This window comes from Mytilus edulis, chromosome 3 (assembly GCF_963676685.1).
Source record: "Mytilus edulis chromosome 3, xbMytEdul2.2, whole genome shotgun sequence".
Classification (NCBI taxonomy): Eukaryota; Metazoa; Mollusca; class Bivalvia; order Mytilida; family Mytilidae; genus Mytilus; species Mytilus edulis.
The window spans coordinates 70,683,458-70,708,821 of NC_092346.1; the positions used below are offsets into that span (position 1 = coordinate 70,683,458).

The 25,364-nt window shown below is 32.8% G+C and overlaps 1 protein-coding gene across 4 annotated transcripts in view; it reads right to left on the bottom strand.

Annotated features, from left to right (window-relative positions):
- Nucleotides 1-25,364, bottom strand: part of LOC139517286 (dual E2 ubiquitin-conjugating enzyme/E3 ubiquitin-protein ligase BIRC6-like) — a 67,637-nt gene that overhangs the window by 19,392 nt on the left and 22,881 nt on the right. For 2 of the 4 annotated variants that reach the window (XM_071308193.1, XM_071308194.1), the window contains exons 20-42: nucleotides 24,969-25,095; nucleotides 24,408-24,622; nucleotides 23,011-23,810; nucleotides 21,210-21,349; nucleotides 20,455-20,562; nucleotides 17,304-17,563; nucleotides 16,848-17,042; nucleotides 15,884-16,067; nucleotides 15,423-15,584; nucleotides 14,796-15,042; nucleotides 14,279-14,480; nucleotides 13,770-13,913; nucleotides 12,279-12,698; nucleotides 9,988-10,115; nucleotides 8,092-9,044; nucleotides 7,509-7,673; nucleotides 6,815-7,015; nucleotides 6,158-6,434; nucleotides 5,545-5,801; nucleotides 4,781-4,886; nucleotides 4,066-4,290; nucleotides 2,627-3,198; nucleotides 1,741-1,937 (exon numbers count right to left, since the gene is read on the bottom strand). In XM_071308193.1, the coding sequence (XP_071164294.1) occupies nucleotides 1,741-1,937; nucleotides 2,627-3,198; nucleotides 4,066-4,290; nucleotides 4,781-4,886; nucleotides 5,545-5,801; nucleotides 6,158-6,434; nucleotides 6,815-7,015; nucleotides 7,509-7,673; nucleotides 8,092-9,044; nucleotides 9,988-10,115; nucleotides 12,279-12,698; nucleotides 13,770-13,913; nucleotides 14,279-14,480; nucleotides 14,796-15,042; nucleotides 15,423-15,584; nucleotides 15,884-16,067; nucleotides 16,848-17,042; nucleotides 17,304-17,563; nucleotides 20,455-20,562; nucleotides 21,210-21,349; nucleotides 23,011-23,810; nucleotides 24,408-24,622; nucleotides 24,969-25,095 (6,285 nt within the window). Of the gene's footprint in view, nucleotides 1-1,740; nucleotides 1,938-2,626; nucleotides 3,199-4,065; nucleotides 4,291-4,780; nucleotides 4,887-5,544; nucleotides 5,802-6,157; nucleotides 6,435-6,814; nucleotides 7,016-7,508; nucleotides 7,674-8,091; nucleotides 9,045-9,987; nucleotides 10,116-12,278; nucleotides 12,699-13,769; nucleotides 13,914-14,278; nucleotides 14,481-14,795; nucleotides 15,043-15,422; nucleotides 15,585-15,883; nucleotides 16,068-16,847; nucleotides 17,064-17,303; nucleotides 17,564-20,454; nucleotides 20,563-21,209; nucleotides 21,350-23,010; nucleotides 23,811-24,407; nucleotides 24,623-24,968; nucleotides 25,096-25,364 lie in introns of all 4 variants that reach the window. The other 2 variants (XM_071308191.1, XM_071308192.1) reach the window with 1 other exon arrangement.

Genomic DNA, 25,364 nt, shown 5'->3' on the forward strand with positions numbered 1-25,364 from the left:
TTAAAGAACTGAACAGCAGATGTTTCTATTGACGTCCTATCTTGTACTGACATTGGCTGAAAAAACAATTAAAGTGATCATATACTTAAAGAACTGAACAGCAGATGTTTCTATTGACGTCCTATCTTGTACTGTCATTGGCTGAAATAGAGATCACATGATTAAAGAACTGAACAGCAGATGTTTATATTGACTTCCTATCTTCTACTGACATTAGCTGAAATAGAGATCACATGATAAAGGAACTGAACAGCAGATGTTTCTATTGACGTCCTATCTTCTACTGTCATTGGCTGAAATAGAGATCACATGATAAAAGAACTGAACAGCAGATGTTTCTATTGACGTCCTATCTTGTACTGACATTGGCTGAAAAAACAATTAAAGTGATCATATAATTAAAGAACTGAACAGCAGATGTTTCTATTGACTTCCTATCTTCTACTGACATTGGCTGAAATAGAGATCACATGATTAAAGAACTGAACAGCAGATGTTTCTATTGACGTCCTATCTTGTACTGTCATTGGCTGAAATAGAGATCACATGATTAAAGAACTGAACAGCAGATGTTTCTATTGACGTCCTATCTTGTACTGTCATTGGCTGAAATAGAGATCACATGATTAAAGAACTGAACAGCAGATGTTTCTATTGACGTCCTATCTTGTACTGTCATTGGCTGAAATAGAGATCACATGATTAAAGAACTGAACAGCAGATGTTTCTATTGACATCCCATCTTGTACTGTCATTGGCTGAAATAGAGATCACATGATTAAAGAACTGAACAGCAGATGTTTCTATTGACGTCCTATCTTGTACTGTCATTGGCTGAAATAGAGATCACATGATTAAAGAACTGAACAGCAGATGTTTCTATTGACGTCCTATCTTGTACTGTCATTGGCTGAAATAGAGATCACATGATTAAAGAACTGAACAGCAGATGTTTCTATTGACGTCCTATCTTGTACTGTCATTGGCTGAAAAAACAATTAAAGAGATCATATGATTAAAGAACTGAACAGCAGATGTTTCTATTGACGTCCTATCTTCTACTGACATTAGCTAAAATACAATTAAAGAGATCATATGATTAAAGAACTGAACAGCAGATGTTTCTATTGACGTCCTATCTTCTACTGACATTGGCTAAAATAAAATTAAAGAGATCATATGATTAAAGAACTGAACAGCAGATGTTTCTATTGACGTTTTATCTTCTACTGACATTGGCTGATATACAATTGAAAATTAATATATCTTTTTTTTAAACTTTAAATAACATTACTGCTTATATACTACCGGTATATCAAAATGATCATCTAACAAACACATTTAATTCATCAATGATTGATTGATTGATTGATTGTTGTTTGCTTTACGCTGCATTAGCATAAAAAGGCTATATCAGGGCGAGAGCTAATTCAAATATTTTTTACAATTTAAAGCATATTTTTAAAATCACACAAAATGTCCTTCAAAAAACTAAAATTCTAGACTAAAGCAAATTGATTATCTAAAAATATAATTCATCAATGAAACATGACTATCAAAACTTTAAAATAGTTCTAATGTAGTTAGAAGTATAAAGAGTATAAAATTCCCAAGTTTTGACTAGAAACATTGCATGCCATTTCAAATGCTGTCTCTGATTTGTGTCCTCTTCTGTGAAACTGTCATGGTCAGTAAAGATTACATGGTAAAACTAGAGTTTCGTGTCAAAACAACTCTTACCTCGGACTTATTTCCTGCTTGTTGAGCCACAGTGGCAGTTTGTACAGGAGCATTACATAATAATGTCAGTAATGACGGCCAAAAGATGTTGCCTTCAGCCTCCCCTAACCAATCTTTCATCAAAGGCTCAGTGGACAGTTCAGCAAAGAAGTGTAGAACAGCACCAACTAAATCTGCAGTTATCCACAATGATTTGTCTGAAAAGGGGATTTGTAATGGTAATATTAATCATATTGCTGTTTTTTTTAATGTTAATAAGTATTTAACAAATATTATATGCAGTCAAAATCATGTAGTTTTACTTTACAGCAAATTACCTTGAGTTTGAAGGTACAGGTTATAAGTTAAGTTAGCTTGCTTGCAAGTTGAACTGTGAAGTCATTATTGAGTTAGGTATACTACCCTCCTTTCGGAGTAGTCTAGTCCTACTACAAACATATCTGTTATCTGTCGAACTGGTTATATGTAGGACTAGTTATATGTTGGACTAGTCCACTCTTGAAGAAGGGTAGTTACCTAACTTAATAACGACTTAACAGTTCAGCTAACAAGCAAGCTAACCAAGCATATTACCTTAACCTATATACACTCGATGCATTTAACTGAAAATGACAAAATAACATCTTTTTATGTTTGTTTCAAGTTATGAAGAAAAGAAATTCTCTGTGGAATACCAATGATTGGTCTATCTTCTAAACCAGAAGAGCTTACAAATTCATACTCTTACTGTATGTACAGATATGTAAAAGTCTATGATGTGCTATAGGCAATTCACAAAAACTACATTAGGTACACATAGCCATTCGGTATAAAATATCCCTATATTAAACCAATTTGACTAATTAAGGAGTTGCAGGTGTAAAATGAACAAACATAATGTACTTACCTTGACTTGTACCAGATGAACTACGACTTGTAGAGGCATTAGCAGATGAAGACTCGTCACTCATTGTTTTACTGGTGTCAGTCAGACCTTCCATACTAACACAGTTATCTGAAAATCTGGATATCATCTTATTACAGAATTCAAATAAACCTTGTGCCAACACGGCTGGGAATCCAGAGTCTAATAACTGTCTTATAGCTACAGGTGATTTACAAGTATTAGCTAATGTAGTTAAATGTGTCTCTTCTAAACTTATATGTCTAAATTCCTTTAGATATATTGATGGGAGGTCCATATAATGATTTTCATGTATAACTGTTTGTATGTTATGACTATTGGCTTCTTTACTATCGTCTGTCATGGATTCTCTATGAAGGTGGGAACTATCCTTAATATCATCAGATACAGATTCTGAAAAGCCATTCCTTTCTACAGTAAAACTGATCCCAACCCATGTTAGTATCTGGGTAAAGAATTCTGGACTAATATGACAACTAGAACATAAAACATCGTCCACTGCCTTCTTCAATGTAGATTCTGCTGTTAATGTTATGGACCATTCATACAAAGAACTGAAAGTATCAAAATATGTTTGTAAAAAAAATCATAATTAACGATATCTTTTAATTCAGGTTAAATAATTTTTCTTGACAGAATACAACTTGAATAATAAAGCAATTGCATGGTTGGATATTTCATTTTCACCCCTTTACAACACCTTCGAATTTTCACACAAAAAATGAAAAATCACACTGACAGATATTTTAGTCTAAGATCCATGATTTTTTTATTAATTTATATTGGCTTGGACTATCTGTTAGTTACTGCGAGTACTCTCAGATCTGTACTTAGTGCTTTTTTGTTATGGGAAAGTAGTCTACCATGTTTAATCTGTGTTTTTGTTAGATGTATTTCTGCTTTGCATGGATCTGATGAGCTAAGTCCTTTTTAAACTGATTTTTTTTATAGTTTGCTCTTTTGTTGTATTGTTACACCACAGTCCCATGTTAAGAGAGAATTGGTGCCTTCAAACTTGTTTAACCCTGCAACATTCTGTATGTGCCTGTTCCAAGTCGGAAGCCTGTAATTCAGTGGTTGTTGTTTGTTGCTGTATATCATATTTGGTTTTCTGTTTATTATTTTGAACATAAATCAGGCCGTTAGTTTTCTTTGTATTGTTTAACATTTGTCATTTCTCTGCCTTAAATAGCTGACTTTGCATTATGGGTTGTGTTCATTATTTTTTTTTCACTTTTGTTTTGACCATTTTCATCTATGAGGGAGGGCAGGACCTTTTTCGTGACCTCAGAATTTTATGTTTTTAAGCCCACAATTTCGGGATCAGGACCCTTCCGACCCCCCTCATCTATATCTCAAAGTTTCTATAGATCTGAATGAACATACTTGTAATTACCTAACTTTCTCTATATAACACCTACCTGATTAAATCTTTAGTAATGAGAGCATTGAGATTATATTCTACTGGTAGCTGATGACTCTGCCACAGTATAACAGCTACACAATGTATGTGTGTGGGTGCTGGACTAGGTAGAGACATGAATGTTGTATGATGAGGAATTCTACTGTAACCATCACTAGAGAAAGCTGTTTTCTGTAAAGCCACTCTTGCACTGTCTCCTAACCAATTCAATAATGCCTGAACTCTGTAAATGAAGAAAAAATGTATGACAAACAAGAATGTGTCCCCAGTACACGGATGCCCCACTCACACTATCATTTTCTATGTTCAGTGGACCGTGAAATTGGGGTCAAAACTCTTATTTGGCATTAAAATTAGAAAGATCATATCATAAGGAACATGTGTACTAGGTTTCAAGTTGATTGGACTTCAACTTCATCAAAAACTACCTTGACCAAAAACTTTAACCTGAAGAGGGACGAACGGACGGACGTACGGACAGACAGACAAACGGACGTACAGACCAGAAAACATAATGCCCCTCTAATATCATAGGTGGGGCAAAAAAATAAATCTTTTTAATATTTAATTATAAACCATATTGATATACCATATTCATTCTTTGTAGCATTGTCGTGTATTTTTAATATTTGTTATATGGTTAACAGATGTGTCTATACAGGTCATGAAAGATATGAAATAATGAAAATCTAAATTATATGTGTGAGACTTACCTCTTACTAGTGCCCGGATCCTGAGTAATGCCGAGCTGATATAGTAATTCTACTGTAGAATCATTAGCTAAACCACTCACTTTACCCATAAATGGAGTCCTCAAATCTACAAAGCAAATATGCATTTTCACAGATTGTTATTAAAAACTTCAGAATAAAAAAAATTCCAAGAATTTTCCCAATAGTAAAAAAAAATAAAAAATAAAATTCAACCCAACAAAAAGAAAATTGTGAACAATTAGACAGGTTCCTTTTCTTTTAACTCTAATTATTACTTGGTAAATAGACCAGACAAAATTTGTCAGCACATACATAATGACTGGAACTATTTATACAGCACTCTCTAGTGAGATTACAGCTGATTCAATTGAGTGTGTAGGCAAAGGTAATATCTTTGGTTAGCTTGCTTGTTAGCTGAACCGTGTAGTCATTATAAGGTAAGGTATAATACCCTCCTTTTGAAGAAGCCTTGTCCTACAGACAGATGGTTATCTGTAGGACTAGTCTACTTTAAAAGGAGGGTAGTTTACCTAACCTAATAGTGACTTTATGGTTCAGCTAGCAAGCAAGCTAACCAAAGATATAACATTTGCCTACACACTCAATGGAATTGGCTATAACATTAATATAAATTTTTCTATACTGTTATTTAATTAGTGATGAACTAAAAGTCAAAAGAGTATTTTTTTAAATTCTTTTATCATGTAGGAAAAATTGATCTTGTTTACATTTTTATTGATCTTTATATGAATTAGACAGTTTACCTCTCTGTTGTTGAACACTTGGACTCCTAAGTATATTATCAATCAAAACTAGTCCCATCTGTAATGAATGTAGACCTAACTTGAGTAATACAGCCTCTATGTTATAGTAGTAAACTGATGAAGCTGACACAGGAGATACCAGGAGGGCAGAACAAGTGGTCAGTAGACTGGACGTTGTTGCTGCTGCTGCTGCCACTAATTCTTCTACTTCTTTGTGGGCTGTCAAACAATGGTGCAGAAGTCTGATCCATCGTACACTGTAGGTAAAACAAGATTTGTGAATTCTGAATAATGAAAATATAAAATTCAGTAAAAACATTCAAAGTGCAATTAGTTCTCTTTTAAGTGAACTGGTAATTAACCTATTTGAAGAAAGAACTTTGCTATATATGCTATGAATACCTCGTAAAAAAAATGCAGTAGAACTAATCACTAGTGGTTCATAGGGGTAAAGAACAAGGTACTCCCTTCAATGTAAGGCCTGCATTCTAGATTCCACACATTGTTATATAATGTTCCGTAGAAAAATGCAATTGGTAAAATGAAATACAGAAATTCAATAACATTTTTTTTCTGGTAACATGAGATAATGTTTTGGAGGCAATATACCTACCTTGATTGAGAAATGAAGTCCACCGTTGGTAACAATATGTTCTGTGTAGAACTACCCGTATAACCAAATGCACTGTAACCCATCAACATAAGCTGTGATAGACCAATAGTCATGGAGTCTCTAGCCTTATGTAGTCTGATCGTTAGTGTTGTAGCTATCTGTGGTCTCTGGAGTTGTAACTTGATGAAAGCCAGACTACTCGTCATCAATGGCTGACACTGTGGTGTGTTGGTGACTCCATCATGGCTGATCTCAAGAGAAACATAGGCTGGGCATGCTGTAAATACAATTAGAATTGTAATGTAATAAATTATCCTACATATTGCTGACATAAAGAGCCAGCAAGGATTACTTGATAGATGGGTTTTTTGTGGATTGAGGAAAACTTTTTGTGGGTATTTGAATTTGTGGTTTTTCCAATTTCTGTGTACAAAGCCTTTAGAAAAATGTTCATTAGTTGAACATATGAACTCGTGGTTTACTGGTACCCATGAAACCAACAAAAAAATGGTATCCAGGGAATAATTAATAACAAGAATGATACAGTATGTGAAAATAAAAAAAATATTTTTAGTCGCTGATGAGACAAATTATTTACAATGATTACTTGCAGGTGACTAAAATCTACATCCGAGAGCTTTTGTACAGCTATCTTACTTGTAAGAGAAGCACTATGAGGCTGGATTTGTACTTCACTCAGTAAAATAGCAAATGGTAACTGTACTGTTAAGTCAACCCATGCTTCATCTGGATAGAAATGGTAAGACCATGCTGCAGAACGAGCTCTCCTGTGTGGAGGTGCTGCCTGGATCAATACCTCAGCTGGACTAGCAGTGGGACTACTTGAACTTACTGATCCTAAAATATTAAAAAGAATGATACATTAGAATCTGACAATACCATGAGACATTTTTTACACTCATTTTTCATAAAATAATGCTAAATAATAAATACAATAGTATCCAAAATCATCCCTTACAGTATAAAGTACAGAAACAAGTCTTTGACATATAATCATTATTTGAATACTATACTACCAAGAGTAACCAAGTCAAATAGTAAGATATTTTAAAGTAACTTGCTTGAACACTTGACTTAATAAGTTATAATTAACTTCCATCATATTGTTTCTAAAAGTATCTGTCCAAAACAGGCACTATCTGATCAGTTGAAAAAATGAATTATGTATAAAAGGATAGAGATATTTTGAAACATGTGCTTTAATGGATTGAATGTGTGTTATTTCTTATTAATTTACACAATTCCATCATCATTGTCCTCATTCAAAGATAAAAAAAACAGTGATATGACATCTATTTTTAAACAAAACAAGATATAACATATAATTTACCAAATGGTGCAAAGTTTTGAAGTCCATCTGCGGAATCTGAATCTGAACGTTTGTCTCTTGTTTTACCATTCAGATTCTGCATTATAGTTGAGATCAAGCTGGGAGAGGTATTGATGATACGACTGTTTGTATTGACTAGATTCTGACAAATCACTTCTATACCATCTGAAAAATATATTATGTACCTTGTAAATATTTTTGCATGTGAAAGCTTATCAGCCATATTTCTCTTTTACTTGTAACATTTCAAGATTTTTTGTGTCTCAGCTTTATTGGACTATACAATGACTGTCATGCAAGCAAAAACACAAGACAATGACAAAGCCATTACTGAAGAGACATTGATTGTCAAAATGTGCATCTGGTGCAAAAAAAAATGGTACTGTTTATTTTAAGACACTATAAGACCTACTTTATTTGAGATAATCTGTACAATAGGTTAAAATAAAGGTATTTATTATAAAAAGTCTTTATTTGTTAGTGAAAGTCTCCTCAATATTGAAGAAATTATGAAATTTTCACATTTCTTTGGATTTTAAAAGTGTAAATGTTATTTCTTACTCTTCTTTACACCTATACTTACTCATATCAAGAAACAAACGAACAGCTTTTGTTGAATCTAACACTTTTAGTGCAAACCATAACAATGGTTCTGAAAGTCTACATAGTGAGCCTGCAGCAAGACCTAAGTAGCTACCAGACATGTATTGTAGTAACGATTCCAACACTGACTTCTGGTCAGAACAATGTCTTGATAACGTCACTAGTATCTGATAAATTCCATCTCCTACAGATATAGGATCACCACCTGTAAACGTCTCTTGCATATGACTAGAAATTTCCCTACTACCTAAAATGGCTGCCATTGTATTACTGTTACAATAGCTGAGAGCTTGAATCAGATTGTTCATAATATGTCTATGCCCTAGAATTATATCAGTCAGATAAGTAAACATAGGTTCTACTGGTGCATTGTTCCGTGTTTCTGTTTTCTGTTCATCTGTTTGTTGACTTTTGTCATCATCACACATAGTAAGCATAGGTGTTGAAGTTGTTATAGAAACAACTGGAGTAGAAGTGGCTAGAGCCTGAGATAATTTAGTAGAATCTGTCACCGGTTCCGATAGACTAATGTTCGTTGGAGTATGTGGGTCTGATACAGCATCATGAGTCAATGTTGTCACTTGATTATTTCTTGACCCTAATTTGATTTGAATCAAACTATTAACAAGTTTCAGCAAACTGCACATGAGCAAATCCCGACTAGAATCTCCCATTGCTGTTTTAGAGTCACCTCCCCTTAGCAGACTTGCAAACAATCCACCAAAGCATGATCTAGCATTGATACTGTTCTCAGAAGAACTCCTACAAGTCACACGCTCCTGAGACATTAAATGTTGATCTACTAAAGTACTTATAGACTCTATCACACTTATTGCATTACTAATATCAACTTGTTCGAAGGAAATCTCTAGAATCACATCCATGAATTTACACTGTGCATCTAAAGGTCCTAATCCACAATGAATTGCTCCTCTGGAATAATAAGTTCAATTTATGATAGCATTTATCAGCAGAAAAAACAACAGTACATAATGAAACATATTAGATAATTGCGGACGGTAAGTTAGATACGATATAAACCAATTTTTTTTGGTCTTATTCATATGCCTAGTAAAGAATGCCACACAGATAATACATTTGTGATATCATTTGATATAATATGTTGTCAGAATTGTTTCTTTTAACTATAAAATAACCTTGCAGTTTTATATATATCAGTTATTATTTTTCTATTTCATTGACGAAAGTGTACATTTCTGACCATCAAGAAATTTGACGAAAACCTATATTGGTTAATGTGGTAGTAGAGCATTTGAGAGTCACAACAGATAAATACATGTGGAAAATTAGAAATGTCTAACTTGTATATTAAAACAGGACTCAGTAATATATTGGGCGACATATAGGTCAATGAGACTACAAAATGGCAACACAATATTTCTACCACAGAATGCAATGAATGGAAAGAGATATGATTTATTAATTCATGACGTAAAAAATACCACTCAAACAAATAAATACCAAAATGTAGTTTGTTATATATCAAGTAGAGTTTAGAAATGCAAGTCGGTTTTTTTTGCAAACCAAGATTAATTGATTGGTGGATGAGTATTAATGTCTAGAGGCAAATATTTCATTGGTATTCAGGAAAATAACATTTTTCAAAATGAATATACCTTGCTTTTTTTTTAACGTTTTTATGATGCAGATCCAGCTAATTTTAATCTTGCCACATTCATGGTGGATAAGTAGCAAATTTGAAATTTTTTATAGTCTTTGTTTTAACCTGGCTTAGGACTGAATCTGTGTCCTCTTTTTCTATTCTAGTTACATGAAATTTTCATACTCCAAAATGGCAAGACCAATTTCTAGTGAATCACTGTTGCATGAAAATAGGCATCTCTTATACAATTACCTCTCAGCTGTCAAGGTATAGACAAGCTTCAGCATTAATTCATGAAGATGTCCCAGACTGTCAGGAGAACATCGGATTAATAACCTCATTAAAAACTCATAGAAAAATTTGGTAGCAGATGGTCCAACCTGAAATAATATTCCAAAATCAACAAAATGACGATTTGAATGAAATGTATTATAAACATAAGCATTTTACTTTTATGTTAAACACAGTGATTTTGCAAGGGCTTGTCACTTTCGTAATTTTGCGAAACGGTTTTCGCATTGACGAAAGTATTGCAAACCAATTTCGTCACTTAATTTTTTTTAAATTTACCTGTCTTTATGTTTTTGACAAGTTTATGACCCCCAAGTAATTAACATTTGCAACAGGTATTACAAGTTGTGATTACAACTAGTCCGCTTATCGCCATCCAATGGGTCACTAATCTGTTAATCATTAATAAACCTCATAATTGACCATCATAAATATTTTCCCCAGGAAAATCAGTCAGTCTGCATTTCAACATCCAGGAGCATAGTTTCATCATTTGATCAAAATTGTTCTCCCCCCGGATGGTTTGTATTTGAATTTCAATATTTCTCAAACGATCACAAATTGAAGTTTGAAATGTCGTAGATTCGCCATTCGAATGCATTTTCGTCATATTTGATATAAACATGATAAATTTTCAATAAATTTTTTTCAATAATTTCCTTTCATAATATAGAACTTTATTCACAACATTCAATGTTTTCAGGAGTCAAACAGGTGCTTCCTGTACTATAAGCTACGCATACGCATAAGTATTCCTATGACTATTTATAGACACCAAAAACATAAAATACGAAATTATTTAGTATCAATCAGACGAGTCAGACAAATATATATCTCTTACTACAGGAATTTAATCGAAAAATTATTATTTCTTCATGAATCCGGAGTCGCTTTGAATATTGAGTCACTGATAAGGTCTTTGCATCGGAACTAAACACATTTATTCTAAAAACAGTTGTTGGCATGACACGGGTTATGTTCTTCTCATATATGTTATGATGGTATGATACTAAACCCCTAACGGGAAGGATTGTGCCTGATGTTCATATGATGAAATCATAATCTTTCAGTCAGTTTAATTGAAGTCTGGAGCTGGCATGTCAGTTAACTGCTAGTAGTCTGTTGTTATTTATGTATTATTGTCATTTTGTTTATTTTCTTTGGTTACATCTTCTGACATCAGACTCGGACTTCTCTTGAACTGAATTTTAATGTGCATATTGTTTTGCGTTTACTTTTCTACATTGGTTAGAGGTATAGGGGGAGGGTTGAGATCTCACAAACATGTTTAACCCCGGCGCATTTTTGCGCCTGTCCCAAGTCAGGAGCCTCTGGCCTTTGTTAGTCTTGTATTATTTCAATTTTAGTTTCTTGTGTACAATTTGGAAATAAGTATGGCGTTCATTATCACTGGACTAGTATATATTTGTTCAGGGGCCAGCTGAAGGACGCCTCCGGGTGCGGGAATTTCTCGCTACATTGAAGACCTGTTGGTGACCCTCTGCTGTTGTTCTTTATTTGGTCGGGTTGTTGTCTCTTTGACACATTCCCCATTTCCATTCTCAATTTTATTATCCACTTGTCACTTCCCGTTTTCATTTCATTTTAAAACTAAAAGTACAGTCGTTAAAATCGTTTCAAAAAGGATTTAATACAGTTCCAACTTCATAGAAATGTTATCCAAATATCGACTTAGACATTTTATAAGGATTAGGTTATGCAGTGAGATAATCATTGCAAGTTTTCAAATTTCTGCTGTGATTCCTTCAATCCTTGTTTAAATGGAATCCAACTTTTGTTGATCAGGAATATCCCCTGGAGTAAACTGAAGAGAAATTGTGAACTCAATATCCGGATCCCATGTCAGAATCTTTCATAATAAGGGCCCATACAGTCAAATCATACAATAACTGTCAATCATGCCTAAATCCTTTAAAATCTGACAAAGTCAATGAAGCTAATTATATACATCCTTGGTCCCTTGCTGTTACACAAAAATAGGTTGAATTTAATAGCACGCAAAAGTGACTTAAGCCCCAAAATCCTAGATTAAACCCTGTAAACATGTAGGAAGAGAAATTCCTAAATTGTAGCAGCAACTATTTAAAAAAAAAAAGATCATAAACAAAAATATGCGTTAATATATAGAGTTTAAACATCTTTTTTTTTACTTTACAAAAAGTGACAATGTTTTTATTTCTAGAAGAGGATTTTGTGAAGTTTATTATTTACCTTAACTGTATACAACTAACCTGAGTATATTGCACAGCTGAAGCTAAAGGACCATGTTCTGATGTACCAGATAAAAACTTCTTTATAGCCGATATCAAATTACTGTCAGCTATCATAGAAACTACCATTGACTTGTCACCTGATGGTGTAGACACCTTCTGATTGGCTAATAAAGACAATGTTTGGAATACCAGCACCCATGTTGACAGCTGGATACTTGGTGTTAATGCCACAACATTTAATAAGTTTGCTACTGCAGTCTCACTAAGAGGAATCAGAGGAGTTCTTGTGGGATCAAAGGTTATTTGACCACCATCATGACCACTGTCACAATTTAATGTCACCCATAATTGTAACAAGGCATCCAGATTTATTCTGTTTGGTACAAGTTGTCTAAATAAATGTTCATAACACTGGCTCAGCATTTCAGGGGAAGTAACCTGCAAAGAGAAACAAGGTTATGTAGGTTTTTAACCCATCATAAACTCAAGATTGATATTATTCATATCAAGGTTGTCAATTGCAGACTGGATTGTTGCTTTTTTCGTGATATTTTCTAAACCCAAAGAACTAATTCAATGAAGAAAGTGCTAACTCTTAACAATGTATCACTCAATTCTTGTCCTGATTTATTAAAATATCATCCTCATTTTGGTTTAAATTCTTTACCAATTCATTTCAGTTTTGTTGTCAAACAGAGCAATTCAATTTCAGAACACAATTTCTTTGTTTGTAACGGACAATTTTAAGTTTTAAAATATAGATGATTTATTTAGTATTATAATATGGCTACTCAAATGTATAACTATTCAAACATTACACGAAGGAATGAATAACAACAACAACAACAACAATACTTTATTTTAAGAGGGTTACACAGTTAGCTATATAACTAATCTTCCCTGAGGCCCTCGTAATGAAAAATCAAACAAAACACAAACATATACTAGTACATTGCATACATACATTAGCATAAAAAGTCAAGTGTGATAATAATGTTCAATACAACTTGATAAAATGTGATGAAAAAATAAACATGATGACATGATCAGTTTTTTATATTATTTATACAGTTAGGTTGATTTCAATAAATGATCTGCTATTTTGTATTTGAAAGAATTAATATTTGTAATATTTCTTAACGGTATTGGCAAATTATTCCACAAGTATGGTCCAGAATACATAAAAGATTTTTTGAATAATTCTGTTTTTGGTTTAGGGAGTATGAGGTTTCCTTGACAGTACATAATGTTAAAATAATACCAAACATTACATAAAGGAATGAATCAATCCTGACAGTACCTAATGTTAAAATAATACCAAACATTACATAAAGGAATGAATCCATCCTGACAGTACCTAATGTTAAAATAATATCAATCCATCCTGACAGTACCTAATGTTAGAATTGAGTTGATTATTGAAAATTTAACTCAATTAGAGTAAAATGTCTGCTTTATAGTTGTTCACTGTAGAGTAATTTCTAGGTGATTTTGTTGCAATATAATTACCTGTTGTGTAATAAAGTTGTTAGTTTCAGTCAATTCATCATCTGTGGCAGAGTATAGATCAAAATGTTGATTGGTAGGAACATTTGAAGGCAGGGCAAAGGAGAAAGACTGCTGTACATTCTCTGTATGTAAAGATACCATCACCTAAACAAGATAATTTTATGTTAATATTTATCTTATAAATCATTTCATAGTTATAGTTACACACTAAGAACATAACTCTTCAGATTTCAGAAAATGAAAAAGTTAAATGCATTTTCTGAAAGCATTGTGACTTGGTTGTCATAGTAATAAATAGGAAGCTTTCTTTTCTTTAATTCAGTAATGTTTTGGTTTTTTTTCTCCAAAATAAGCTTGGATGATTGCTTAGACCACTATATCTTTACTTCCTTTGACAACATAATACTGATGAATATACACACACATAGTACATGTAATAGATGTCATACTAATAAAAACCCAAGTTTTTCTTTCATCAAAGATCATAAGTCTTTGTTAGAGCTTCTCACCTTCAACTTGAGTTCAGCTTGTGTTTCTAAACCTAATTCTAATCTTGCATCAACAGCTGTGGACATTCCTTGTGAGGCTGTTGTTTGTTTATAAGGAGGACCAATTCCAGATCCCATCTCCATAGATATTATGTGGTCAACACTCTCCTTTTCAGCATAGATTTTTTTCAAATAGTTTTTCTTCTTTTCTGCTTCAGCAGGTCTACAAATTTAATAATATTGTTCTGAGTATGGCAAATTAGAAAAAAGAAAAACAAAGGATATAGGATATCAATCCATTGCACAAAATCAGTACATGCACAGCAAAACACACACTAAAAGCAAAGGAACAGCGCTCTTATTGCTTTTCTAATCTTAAAATATTAATTTAAGACAAAGTGTATTATTTGTGTAGTCTACAGTTCATTTTAAACAAATGAGATATGTATTCTTGAAGCTTGAAGTTAAAAAAATTAACAGAGTCAAATTTTCCCCCTACAAATCATTATATATTATTCATGAATTAAAATAGACTTACATGCTAATAACAGGAGAAACTTCTATGGTTCCATTTAATGATGTAGTTGGAATACTTGTTTCATAAATCTCATGTGGTCCCGGGACATGAGAAGGTTTGAGTGTCTCTCCTGTAACATACTCATGTAGTTTGGCTGATGTGTCCTCATCATATTCACCACTCTCATCTAACAGTAAATCCACCATGAGCGATGATTCCTTGTCAAAGTTCATCTTTGTTGATTCAGTTTTATAATCAGATTCATTATCTAAAATTTTCGTTTGAGATGATTACATGTTTATAAATGTAAATCACTTTTCCAGACTCACAAGCTTTTATATATGAGCAATTAAAATTAATTCAAATCAAATTCAGCATTATCATACAGCTAAACTGATATCTTAAAGGAAAGTACAGTATTTTTCTTTTCATCAGAAAGGAATGATATTTATTAATGCACACCAATTTTTCTTAAAACTTTTATATTAATTTGCATATTTAAGACCCCTGGTTCCCATTGGTTCCAGTAGTGTTTTCTGTAGTAGGTAATCCCTGACTGCTTTGGAAACCAGATAAAAAACAGGTCTTGAATTGTAATAGTTAGTAACAAAAGTTTCGAGTTTTAAAATACAGGGTAGCAAAACTGACCATTATTTTCTCCACTGGATTGATCCTGATCCTGTTCAGTGTCATCTAAATTAGACATGGTAGGTAGACTGACACTGTGGGGCAAACTTTCATCTGCCACAGAATTGACTAAATCCTCCGGTAAATCTGGCCTGCTTGTAGGTGCCGGATAATATCTCTCTCCTGGAATACAAATATTTGGCTATATTTTGCAATTAAAGATGGTTAATTTAACACAATTTGTGTTTTATCATTCAAAATGATTTAAATATACTTTTGTAATAATTTAAAAGGCCAAATTTATACCAAATAAGTTTTTATAATGAAAAGAAAAAGACAGCTCTAAGATTGTCTATTTAATCTAAAGTTTCATAAGTAATCTTGAATTATCCCAAGTATATGTTTGAATAGATAATCCTTCCCATAGTAAACACACTACTCTATATTCTAAGAGGAACATTTGTCAAGAAACAGTCAATTACCATCCAGTATATCTTGCAACAGACAGGTTATAGCATGACCAGCCCATGGTCCTCCCCAACTGACATTGCCATAATTCAGGTCCAAGTTAGAGGCCAGTAGTATCAGTTTTCCTAGCTGGTCTTGTGTCATAGCTTCTGATAGGGTAACAGCTGGTCTGGTCATCACACACACAGTGGCCAATACCTACAATCATAAACATAACATAATTTAGTAGACTTTGAAGAAACATTTTTTTTAAATCAATATATTCATTTCTTTAAGTACAGAGGATTTTGTCCATCTGATTGGAAACAAAACTACACAGTATGTTTCTGGATGAACAAAGGACAATTTTTAAGAAATAATTAACTCCTTCTATTAGTTAAGACAGTTCTCACCATCAAAGAACTTTCTAGAAAAGGTCTTAATTGGAAAGATAATTTTTGTAGCTTAAATATTGAACATGATGTGCATTTGATGGTGGATAGTAACGTTGCTATGCTATTAATTGAACTTGCTATCATTCAGATATTGTTTACTGTTTTAGATAGTTCAAGGGTCATCTCTGTAGAAAAGTATTTGCTTCAACGGTGAGTTTGTATTGCATTTTTTTGTACAATACAACTAATATGGCTTTTGTTTTTTCCCAGTCCACAGTTGAACTTGAAACATTATGGGCAAAAAATTCTAGCATGTTTACATGCCTAACACAGGTAACCTGCCAAACTTGTACAAGTGGAATAAGCAATATCAACACCAGCTGTAGTGTAGGTACTAATGTAACAAAGTTGAAAGGTCATAGAAATTGTTTGGTTTAGATAAAGAAATAGATAGACACACAAAGAACCAACAGACAGCTTCACAATGTGCAGAGCAAGCAGTATGTATCACAAAATTTACTGGAACACAATAAAGGGAATACTCTTCAAACATGGAGAACTTCCTTTAAAAGCAAGCACAAATATATATTTAATTAACACTTACTTTACAAGTGACTAAGAAAAGATCCACATTACAGGTGAAGTCCATGCTAAGTAATAGTGCCATCAGACCTCGGACCACTTTCAGTGTCTTCTCTTTAGATAGAACTAAGATTCCTCCATTATCATCATCATCTCCTCCCTTACCATCACCTGATTTCGTCAGCTTCCTCAACACTTCAGCATCATTTCTTCTCATCTGAATTACATCCTTAAGATGCTATACAAAAACAGTAATAACTTCATACTAAATATTAACAGTTATTTAATTTCTCAAAAAGAAAATGCTAGATTTATCATTCAGTTTTCATTCTGTATTGTCAATATCAAAAGATCAAACAATCATATATTCTGGATAAAAAATACCAAAGTAACATGTTTCAATATCAATATTAAGATACATGATAGTATCAATAGACATTTGTATTATTTTGTTTGGGAAATACTTAGTTACTCCTACCTTGGTAGCATACTGTGACAATTCTTTCCTAAACTGTTTTTCTTGTTGTTTAAGTAGAGTATTCGAACTGCTTGGAGAATCAAACTGTGAGGTGAAGAAAGTTTTCTGTGCCTGCTCTAGATCCATTAACTTTTTCTTGTGATGTTGTAAACGTTTCTGCATGGACCATCTGTATGCCTTAGCTGATTTAGATTTTGATTTACTGCCAGTGTTAGCATGGTCACCTTGGATAAAATTCCATCTGTTTGGTAGGTTAGCCCCTTTAAAATACAATCAAGCATGATATAAAATTTAGTCGGTTTGTCAGGTTAGACCTTCAAAATAAAATCAAGCATGATATAAAATAATGTTAGGCCTAAAAAAAAAAGATATGTGTTTCCGGTAACATCATTTTGAAAAATAGGGTCGGTAGGTCGGAATTCTTTTTTTTTTTTTGACATCGTAAATGAAATCCTGAAAATTATCATGGTTTTTCCAATTCCGGATCCGTAATTAGTTTCAACCAGGTGCTCCGCAGGGCGCAGCTTTATACGACCGCAGAGGTCGAACCCTGAACAGTTGGGGCAAGTATGGACAAAACATTCAAGCATGATACAGCTCTGAATTTGGATTGTGATCAAGTTTTTGACATTACATGGTTTTTTTTTACACAAAACAAATGCCAAGATTTTACAAATCAATTAAAGATTTCTTCTTCAAACTTTTTAAATCTAAAATTAAATAGTTGACACAGCATAGGTTTCTGACACAGAATGAATGTGGTCTAATGAACTTAAAAGGTTTTTTTTGCCTTTGAGCAAATCACTATGCTGTTGAATATTAATCCTCTCAAAAAAATGTTTGAAGAAATTTTCTTTTTATTTATGAAATCTGAAATGAGAAAAATTTAACCCCCCCCCCCCTTTTTTTCACATCCCCGTTTCCCTTTTTCAAAACTGATATCAATTCAAATTTCTAATGGAGTTTGCAACAATAACTACTCATTTAAATACATCATAAAATATTAAGATGTAAAAAAACTGCTTGTTATCACTGAATGGTAAAGATTATTTAAATTTATCAGTTGGTAGTAAAAAGTGTATATACATTGTATATTGTATATAACAAAGATTTAAGTTGATTCTGGACAAAGAAAGATAACTCCAATTAAAAAAAATTCTTGCTATTGCACAAATAGGATATTTCTTGCTTACTATTCTGGACAAAGAAAGATAACTCTAATTAAAAAAAAATTTGCTATTTCACAATATTGTGCAATTAGATATTTCTTGCCATTGCACAATACTGTGCAATTGAAAAGACTTGCTATTGCACAATACTTAATATAATAATTTTAGATCCTGATTTGGACCAACTTGAAAACTGGGCCCATAATCAAAAATCTAAGTACATGTTTAGATTCAGCATATCAAAGAGGCCCAAGAATTCAATTTTTGTTAAAATCAAACTTAGTTTAATTTTGGACCCTTTGGACTTTAATGTAGAATTTGAAATTTGAAAACAGGACCAAAAATGAAGAATCTACATACACAGTTAGATTTGGCATATCAAAGAACCCCAAGGATTCAATTTTTGATGAAATCAAACAAAGTTTAATTTTGGACCCTTTGGACCTTAATGTAGACCAATTTGAAAACTGGACCAAAAAAACTTCAATAATCAAGAATCTAAGTACATTTTTAGATTCAACATATCAAAGAACCCAACCGATTCATTTTTTGTCAAAATCAAACTAAGTTTAATTTTGGACCCTTTGGACCTTAATGTAGACCAATTTGAAAACGGGACCAAAAGTTGAGAATCTACATATACAGTTAGATTCGGCATATCAAAGAACCCCAATTATTCAATTTTGATGAAATCAAACAAAGTTTAATTTTGGACCCTTTGGGCCCCTTTTTCCTAAACTGTTGGGACCAAAACTCCCAAAATCAATACCAACCTTCCTTTTAATGGTCATAAGCCTTGTGTTTAAATTTCATAGATTTGTATTTACTTATACTAACATTATAGTGCGAAAACCAAGAAAAATGCTTATTTGGGTCCCTTTTTGGCCCCTAATTCCTAATCTGTTGGGTCCTAAACTCCCAAAATAAATACCAACCTTCCTTTTGTGGTCATAAACATTGTGTTTAAATTTCATAGATTTCCATTTACTTAACCTAAGGTTATTGTGCAAAAACCAAGAAAAATGCTTATTTGGGCCCTTTATTGGCCCCTTATTCCTAAACTATTGAAACCAAAACTCCCAAAATCAATCCCAATCTTTCTTTTGTGGTCATAAACCTTGTGTCAAAATTTCATAGATTTCTATTAACTTAAACTAAAGTTATGGTGCGAAAACCAAGAAAATGCTTATTTGGGCCCTTTTTGGCCCCTTATTCCTAAAATGTTGGGACCAAAACTCCCAAAATCAATACCAACCTTCCTTTTATGGTCATAAACCTTGTGTTAAAATTTCATAGATTTCTATTCACTTTTACTAAAGTTAGAGTGCGAAAACTAAAAGTATTCGGACGCCGGACGACGACGACGACGACGCAGACGCCAACGTGATAGCAATATACGACGAAAATTTTTTCAAAATTTGCGGTCGTATAAAAACCGGAAGTGTGCCATTTGCAATGTTTTTGAAGCACCTGCTGTGCAAATTTCTTGGATTTTAACCTATTTGGAATACCTTTTGACATTAATAAAATGTTTTACTGGCTTTCTATGCAAGTAGAAGCAAGAGAGAAAAAATATTATGTCATCTATCAGAAGCCTGTGTCAAAAACAGGGTCGGTTGATACAATTTTTTTTTTTTTTTTGAAGATCCAATAAAAAAGTTAGGGTCGGGCTAAAAAAACAGGGTCGGTCGGGTTACCGGAAACATCGATCTTTTTTTTCTCGGCCTTAAGGTATTCATACTTATCATTTTTCCATATTAAAACAATTCTATTGACACTCTAATTGCAATTGTAATTCTAGGAAGTTTGTTAAAGACTGTATGTTGGCCTCTAAATGTCTGTTTTTTAATTTGTTGGGTTGATTTATTATTGATGTACACAAACAATCTTTTCATTCATATAAATTCTATACCTTCCCACTACAAATTTCTATAGTAATCTATCTCTAGAAAACTACAATGTCAGAAGCTGTTAGTAAATACCTGTTGTTTTTGCACAAGCTCCTTTGTCATCATTGTTCAGTGATGTGTGTTCAAGGTTACGACACAGAAACAACAAAATCCAACTCACTAAGGTTAAATCTATCAATCCTACAACAAAACATTTGAAATACAGCATACAATTAGGGTTTTAATTATGTATTAACTAAATATTATTAGAATATTTATTTTTGCAACCAATCTGTCTTACAGCATGAACTAAACATTATGATTTTCATTTTATTTGAGGTCTAATAAAACTGATTTACAACTAGTGTCCTCTGCATTGATAAAAAAAAATATGATCACTTCAGGTTTCAAGGAAACTGCATCTTACAGTAAAACAAGAATGTGTCCCCAGGACACAGATGTCCCATCCCCACTATCATTTTCTATGTTCAGTGGACCGCGAAAATGGGATAAAACCTCTACTTTGGTATTAAAATTAGAAAGATCATATCATAGGGCACATGTGTACTAAGTTTCAAGTTGATTGGACTTCAACTTTATCAAAAACTACCTCGACCAAAAACTTTGACCTGAAGCGGGACAGACAGACGAACGGACGAATATATGGTTGAACAAACAGACAGACGCACAGACCAGAAAACATAATGCCCATAAATGGGGCATAAAAAATGTCTGACTGGAATTCAGAATATAAAAGGCTATTGATCTAAAATAGTATTTGTCGATTTCTTTTTTTCTACGACGCTACAGGGGACCCTTAAATACTATGTAAATCACATCTAATGTACCTGTCTGACTTGAAGAAGGTTGCCCAGTCAATATAGGGGATAATACTTTAGCTAGCATATCTAGTAAACTTTCTAGAATAGTTACAGCACATGGCCCTGACAATGACTTCTGTCCCATGGCAACCAGTAAGACAAATACCCTGAAATACATAAGTATAATTGTACAATTAAAATCATTACCGCAAAAAAAACAGTGATTATTTAAAGTTCTGACACAAATAGTGCATGTACATGTATATGGCTTGTTTGTTGTTCTCATAAGATAACCTTTCACTAGCAGATTTCAAACATCCCATATCTTTTGATCTTGTCTTCTTTTTGCATTATTGAAGAAAAGTTTATCTTAAGTACAAATTCTTTATTCCACTGATTCTACTAAACTGTACTTTTTTTTTAATCTTCAATACTGTTGAAAACTTTCAAGAGGAAGAAAATAAGACAAAGTGCACTTTTTTTTTGTCCCAACATATGTTTCCCCAAGATGGTCTTTTAATTATCTACATAGTTAATCATTCCCTGAAAAAGAACTTGTTTTTGTTTGTTTTTGCATTAAGCATGGGGAGGTAACGTAGTCACGATTTGCTAAAATCTGGTAATTTGGTTTAATGGCATCCCATCAAGTTTGATCTGATGGTTACAATTTGTTTAAGGCCTGCTTTCAGGAATATAAAATGTGATAAATGATGGAGTTTTTTTTATCATTTTATATGATGTCATAAGGTCAATGGTGCAAATGTAAATTTTCCTTACAGCTTTTACATTAATGCTAGCAAGACAAATCTTTGTTTGGCTTGCTTGCTTTGTTTGTATCAATGTTTGCTCAAGCATGGTAATTAAGATAGGTGGGGCTTCAGCTATTGTATACATCATACTTAAATTTAATTGGACGTTAAGGACACTAAATTTTAAAACATCACATGACACATATTCTCACAAGTTTCCTTACCTGTAAATATACAATACAGACAGGATTCTACTTCGTAGAAATTATCTGTTCATTTTCACAATGATCGTAGAAACGGAAGACAATTTTTTTTCAGAGATCCAACTTAAAGACTGTCGTCAAGCACTTTTAGTAAAATAGCTATTCGAACACACCTACTCTGATTTTGTGATCCATTGGATAGGTATTTCACTTGACCCCTATATTTCATCTTTTAGTACTGTGATTTTTTTTATGTTATAAAGTCAACCTGTAGCTTTGCTATATAAAATGATAGAGTCTGAAGCGAGATGATGTATCAAATACTCTTGTTTTGTACATTTTCAAGACAAAATATTCATCTCAAACACACCCTAACATAAAAAAAAGGTGCACTCGATTTTCTCTTTTCAATACAATTGTTTCCCATTTTTTAAGAATATTTTCTGGAGTTGCATAATCGAAGGACAGACATGGAAATAACTGACTGAACTAATAGATTGATATGTTATAAAAACAATATTAAGTCAATTAATGTTGAAGGCCAGTTTCTCAGCCTCATACAAGAAAAAAGTGTATTTGTCATGTGATGTATTAAAATTAAGTGTCCTTAACCTCAGACATAACGTCCAATAAAATCTAAGTATGATGTATACAAGCTGAAGCCCCGCCTATACTAATTACCATGCTTGAGCAATCACTGATACAAACAAAGCAAGCAAGCCAAATAAAGATTTGTCTTGCTAGCATTAATGTAAAAGCTGTAAAAATTCTCCAAAATGTACAGATATAAAAAAAATACGGATTTTTACTGGAAAATATAAGTGAGAAATATAAAAACAAAACAAAAAATATAAAGAAGCTATAATGGCCACTTACCTGTCTTGTGGAAATATCTGAAGGTTTTCAGAATGAAAGAACTCCTGCAAGACGTTTCCAAAGAAGTTTCCCCACCATGGTTGTGTACCACAAACTCTCATTAACAGAACACCAGCGCTAATCTGGGTCTTCTTTTTACCATGAACACATAAATGTTTAAACAATGTCTGAGCAGTCTGCGGACACAGAATATTATACAAAGATTGGGGAGGTAACGGAATGCTAGGAGTACATGTTGTCATACTCAATAAAGTGTCCAATAATCTTTCTTGTAAAAATCGTAACTTGTCAGTACATGCATGCCTCAATCTTAATGAAAGGCTAGCTTTACAGTCTAATTTCGGTAGTTTCACACCTAAAGCTGCTTGCAGTCTATCAATTACCCGTTGAGCTAAGTTCTGCTGCAACTGAAGCTGTAGACAATCATTATATGCCTGAAGGATTTTATTATCTTCGTCATTGTTTTTACGACTTTTCTTCAGGAAGTATTGTATATGAGAACTAGCATAATGCTGACCGTCTACAGAGAGTAATAAGTTTTCCAGTCTTGTTCTGGCCAAGCTATATCTACACTGTATGTCCTCTAACAAGGACACATACACATCTAACTGTGCCAGTAACTGACTCTGGGTTGTCAGTTCCACTTGATTACTGGTACTGCTGGATGACAAGCTAGCAGACGATCTTTGCTCTAGATAACTATTCCATTCCCATGGCAATATGTAACCATGCCCATAAAATGAACCAATGGGAATCTTTGATCTGGCTGATCCACTTCCATACCTTCCAATGGTTGTAATCTGTAACAAACAAGGTAAAATCTTTCTTCAAGCTTAAAACATAAAGTTATTTAATTAAGGCATATATTGATGCTCTAAAGAAATCTTTGTAATTAGGCCAAAAAAATACACAGTTGTATTGCTGACATGGTCTTTATTACAGGTTTTATATAAGTAAGCAAATCAAAATTCCAGTTTATATTTCTCCCAAACTGATTTTAGGAAAATATCAACATAAACTTATTGTCAAGTAGATTTTGCTTTATACATATGTAAAATTTGTACAACTGACATCCTTCATTTTTAAACATAAACACAAGCATTGTTTAAATCTCATAATCTATTTTTATTCAGTATATTTATAGATAGTCCTTGTTGAAATTACCAATGCTAATCTGTTTATTGCTATTTTACCTATGACGTCGTTCTTTTTCATTGACAACGGCATGTGCACCCTAGTTTTTATGAGATAATTTTTCATATCACTCTGCTGTGTTGAAAAAGGAAATTATCAGCAGTAAGATCAAAGGAAAATTTTGTAAAATAGCAATAAACATGAATTTGTGTTTTTTTCTGGTTTTGATTACGTTTATATTTAAACAAATGAGTTATAAATACCTTCAAATATCTACAGACAAGAGTTGGTATGATATCATTCATTATCAATGACTTAACACCAATATCTGTGGCCACAACAAATCTTTGTCCATCAACCTCCTCTCCCTGTACCCATACATCTATAGACAAGGAGGCTAGATCTGTACAAGCTGGGATCACTACATCTGTCAACACTATAGGTTTACCAAAGTCTAATATCACAAATCTTCTGGCACCTGTAAAATAAATGGGGATTTTTATCATTATTTAACATGCTTTTATTTAACAACTCAGGATATTTGTAAAATTTTATTTCATATCAATATGTATAATACAAGTCCTTTATTAAATTGATTAAAAACCTTTTTTCCCACAGACAAAACTCACAACAAATATTCATGTTATCTTAAAATGATCTTCCAAAATGAAATGAAAGGAAATGAAACGATGAAAAGTGTTATTTATGCTATCCTATTTAATATCTGTCATTTTTGTCACACATTCTGGCTTACTTTTAGTTTTAGTTTACTTTATAATATAAACATCACAGACTTTCTAACTTACATACTGTAGAAGACTAACCTGAATGCATTCTTTCAATGACCAAAGCTTGTAATGGTGGTTGTTGTAACAAAGTTTGTGCATTTTGCATACCAACATTTGACTTTGAAGGAAACAATTTATCTGCTTTGTTCAGAGCTGCTTGGTTCTAAAATAATAATTCAATTATTTAAAAGTCAGTTGATAAATTTTCTCCACATTCATCATCAATACATATATTATATAAATAAATATAGATTTAAATGAATTAAAACTGAAATCTTAAGACCATATAAGTGCAAGTGCATTGAAGGCAGTACTGTGACTCATAGTTCATAATTTTGGTGCTAGTTGGTCTATTGTGGAGAGTTGTCTCATTAGCAATCATACCACACCTTCTTTTATACGAAGATGAAAAACTAATATATCTGGATTTGA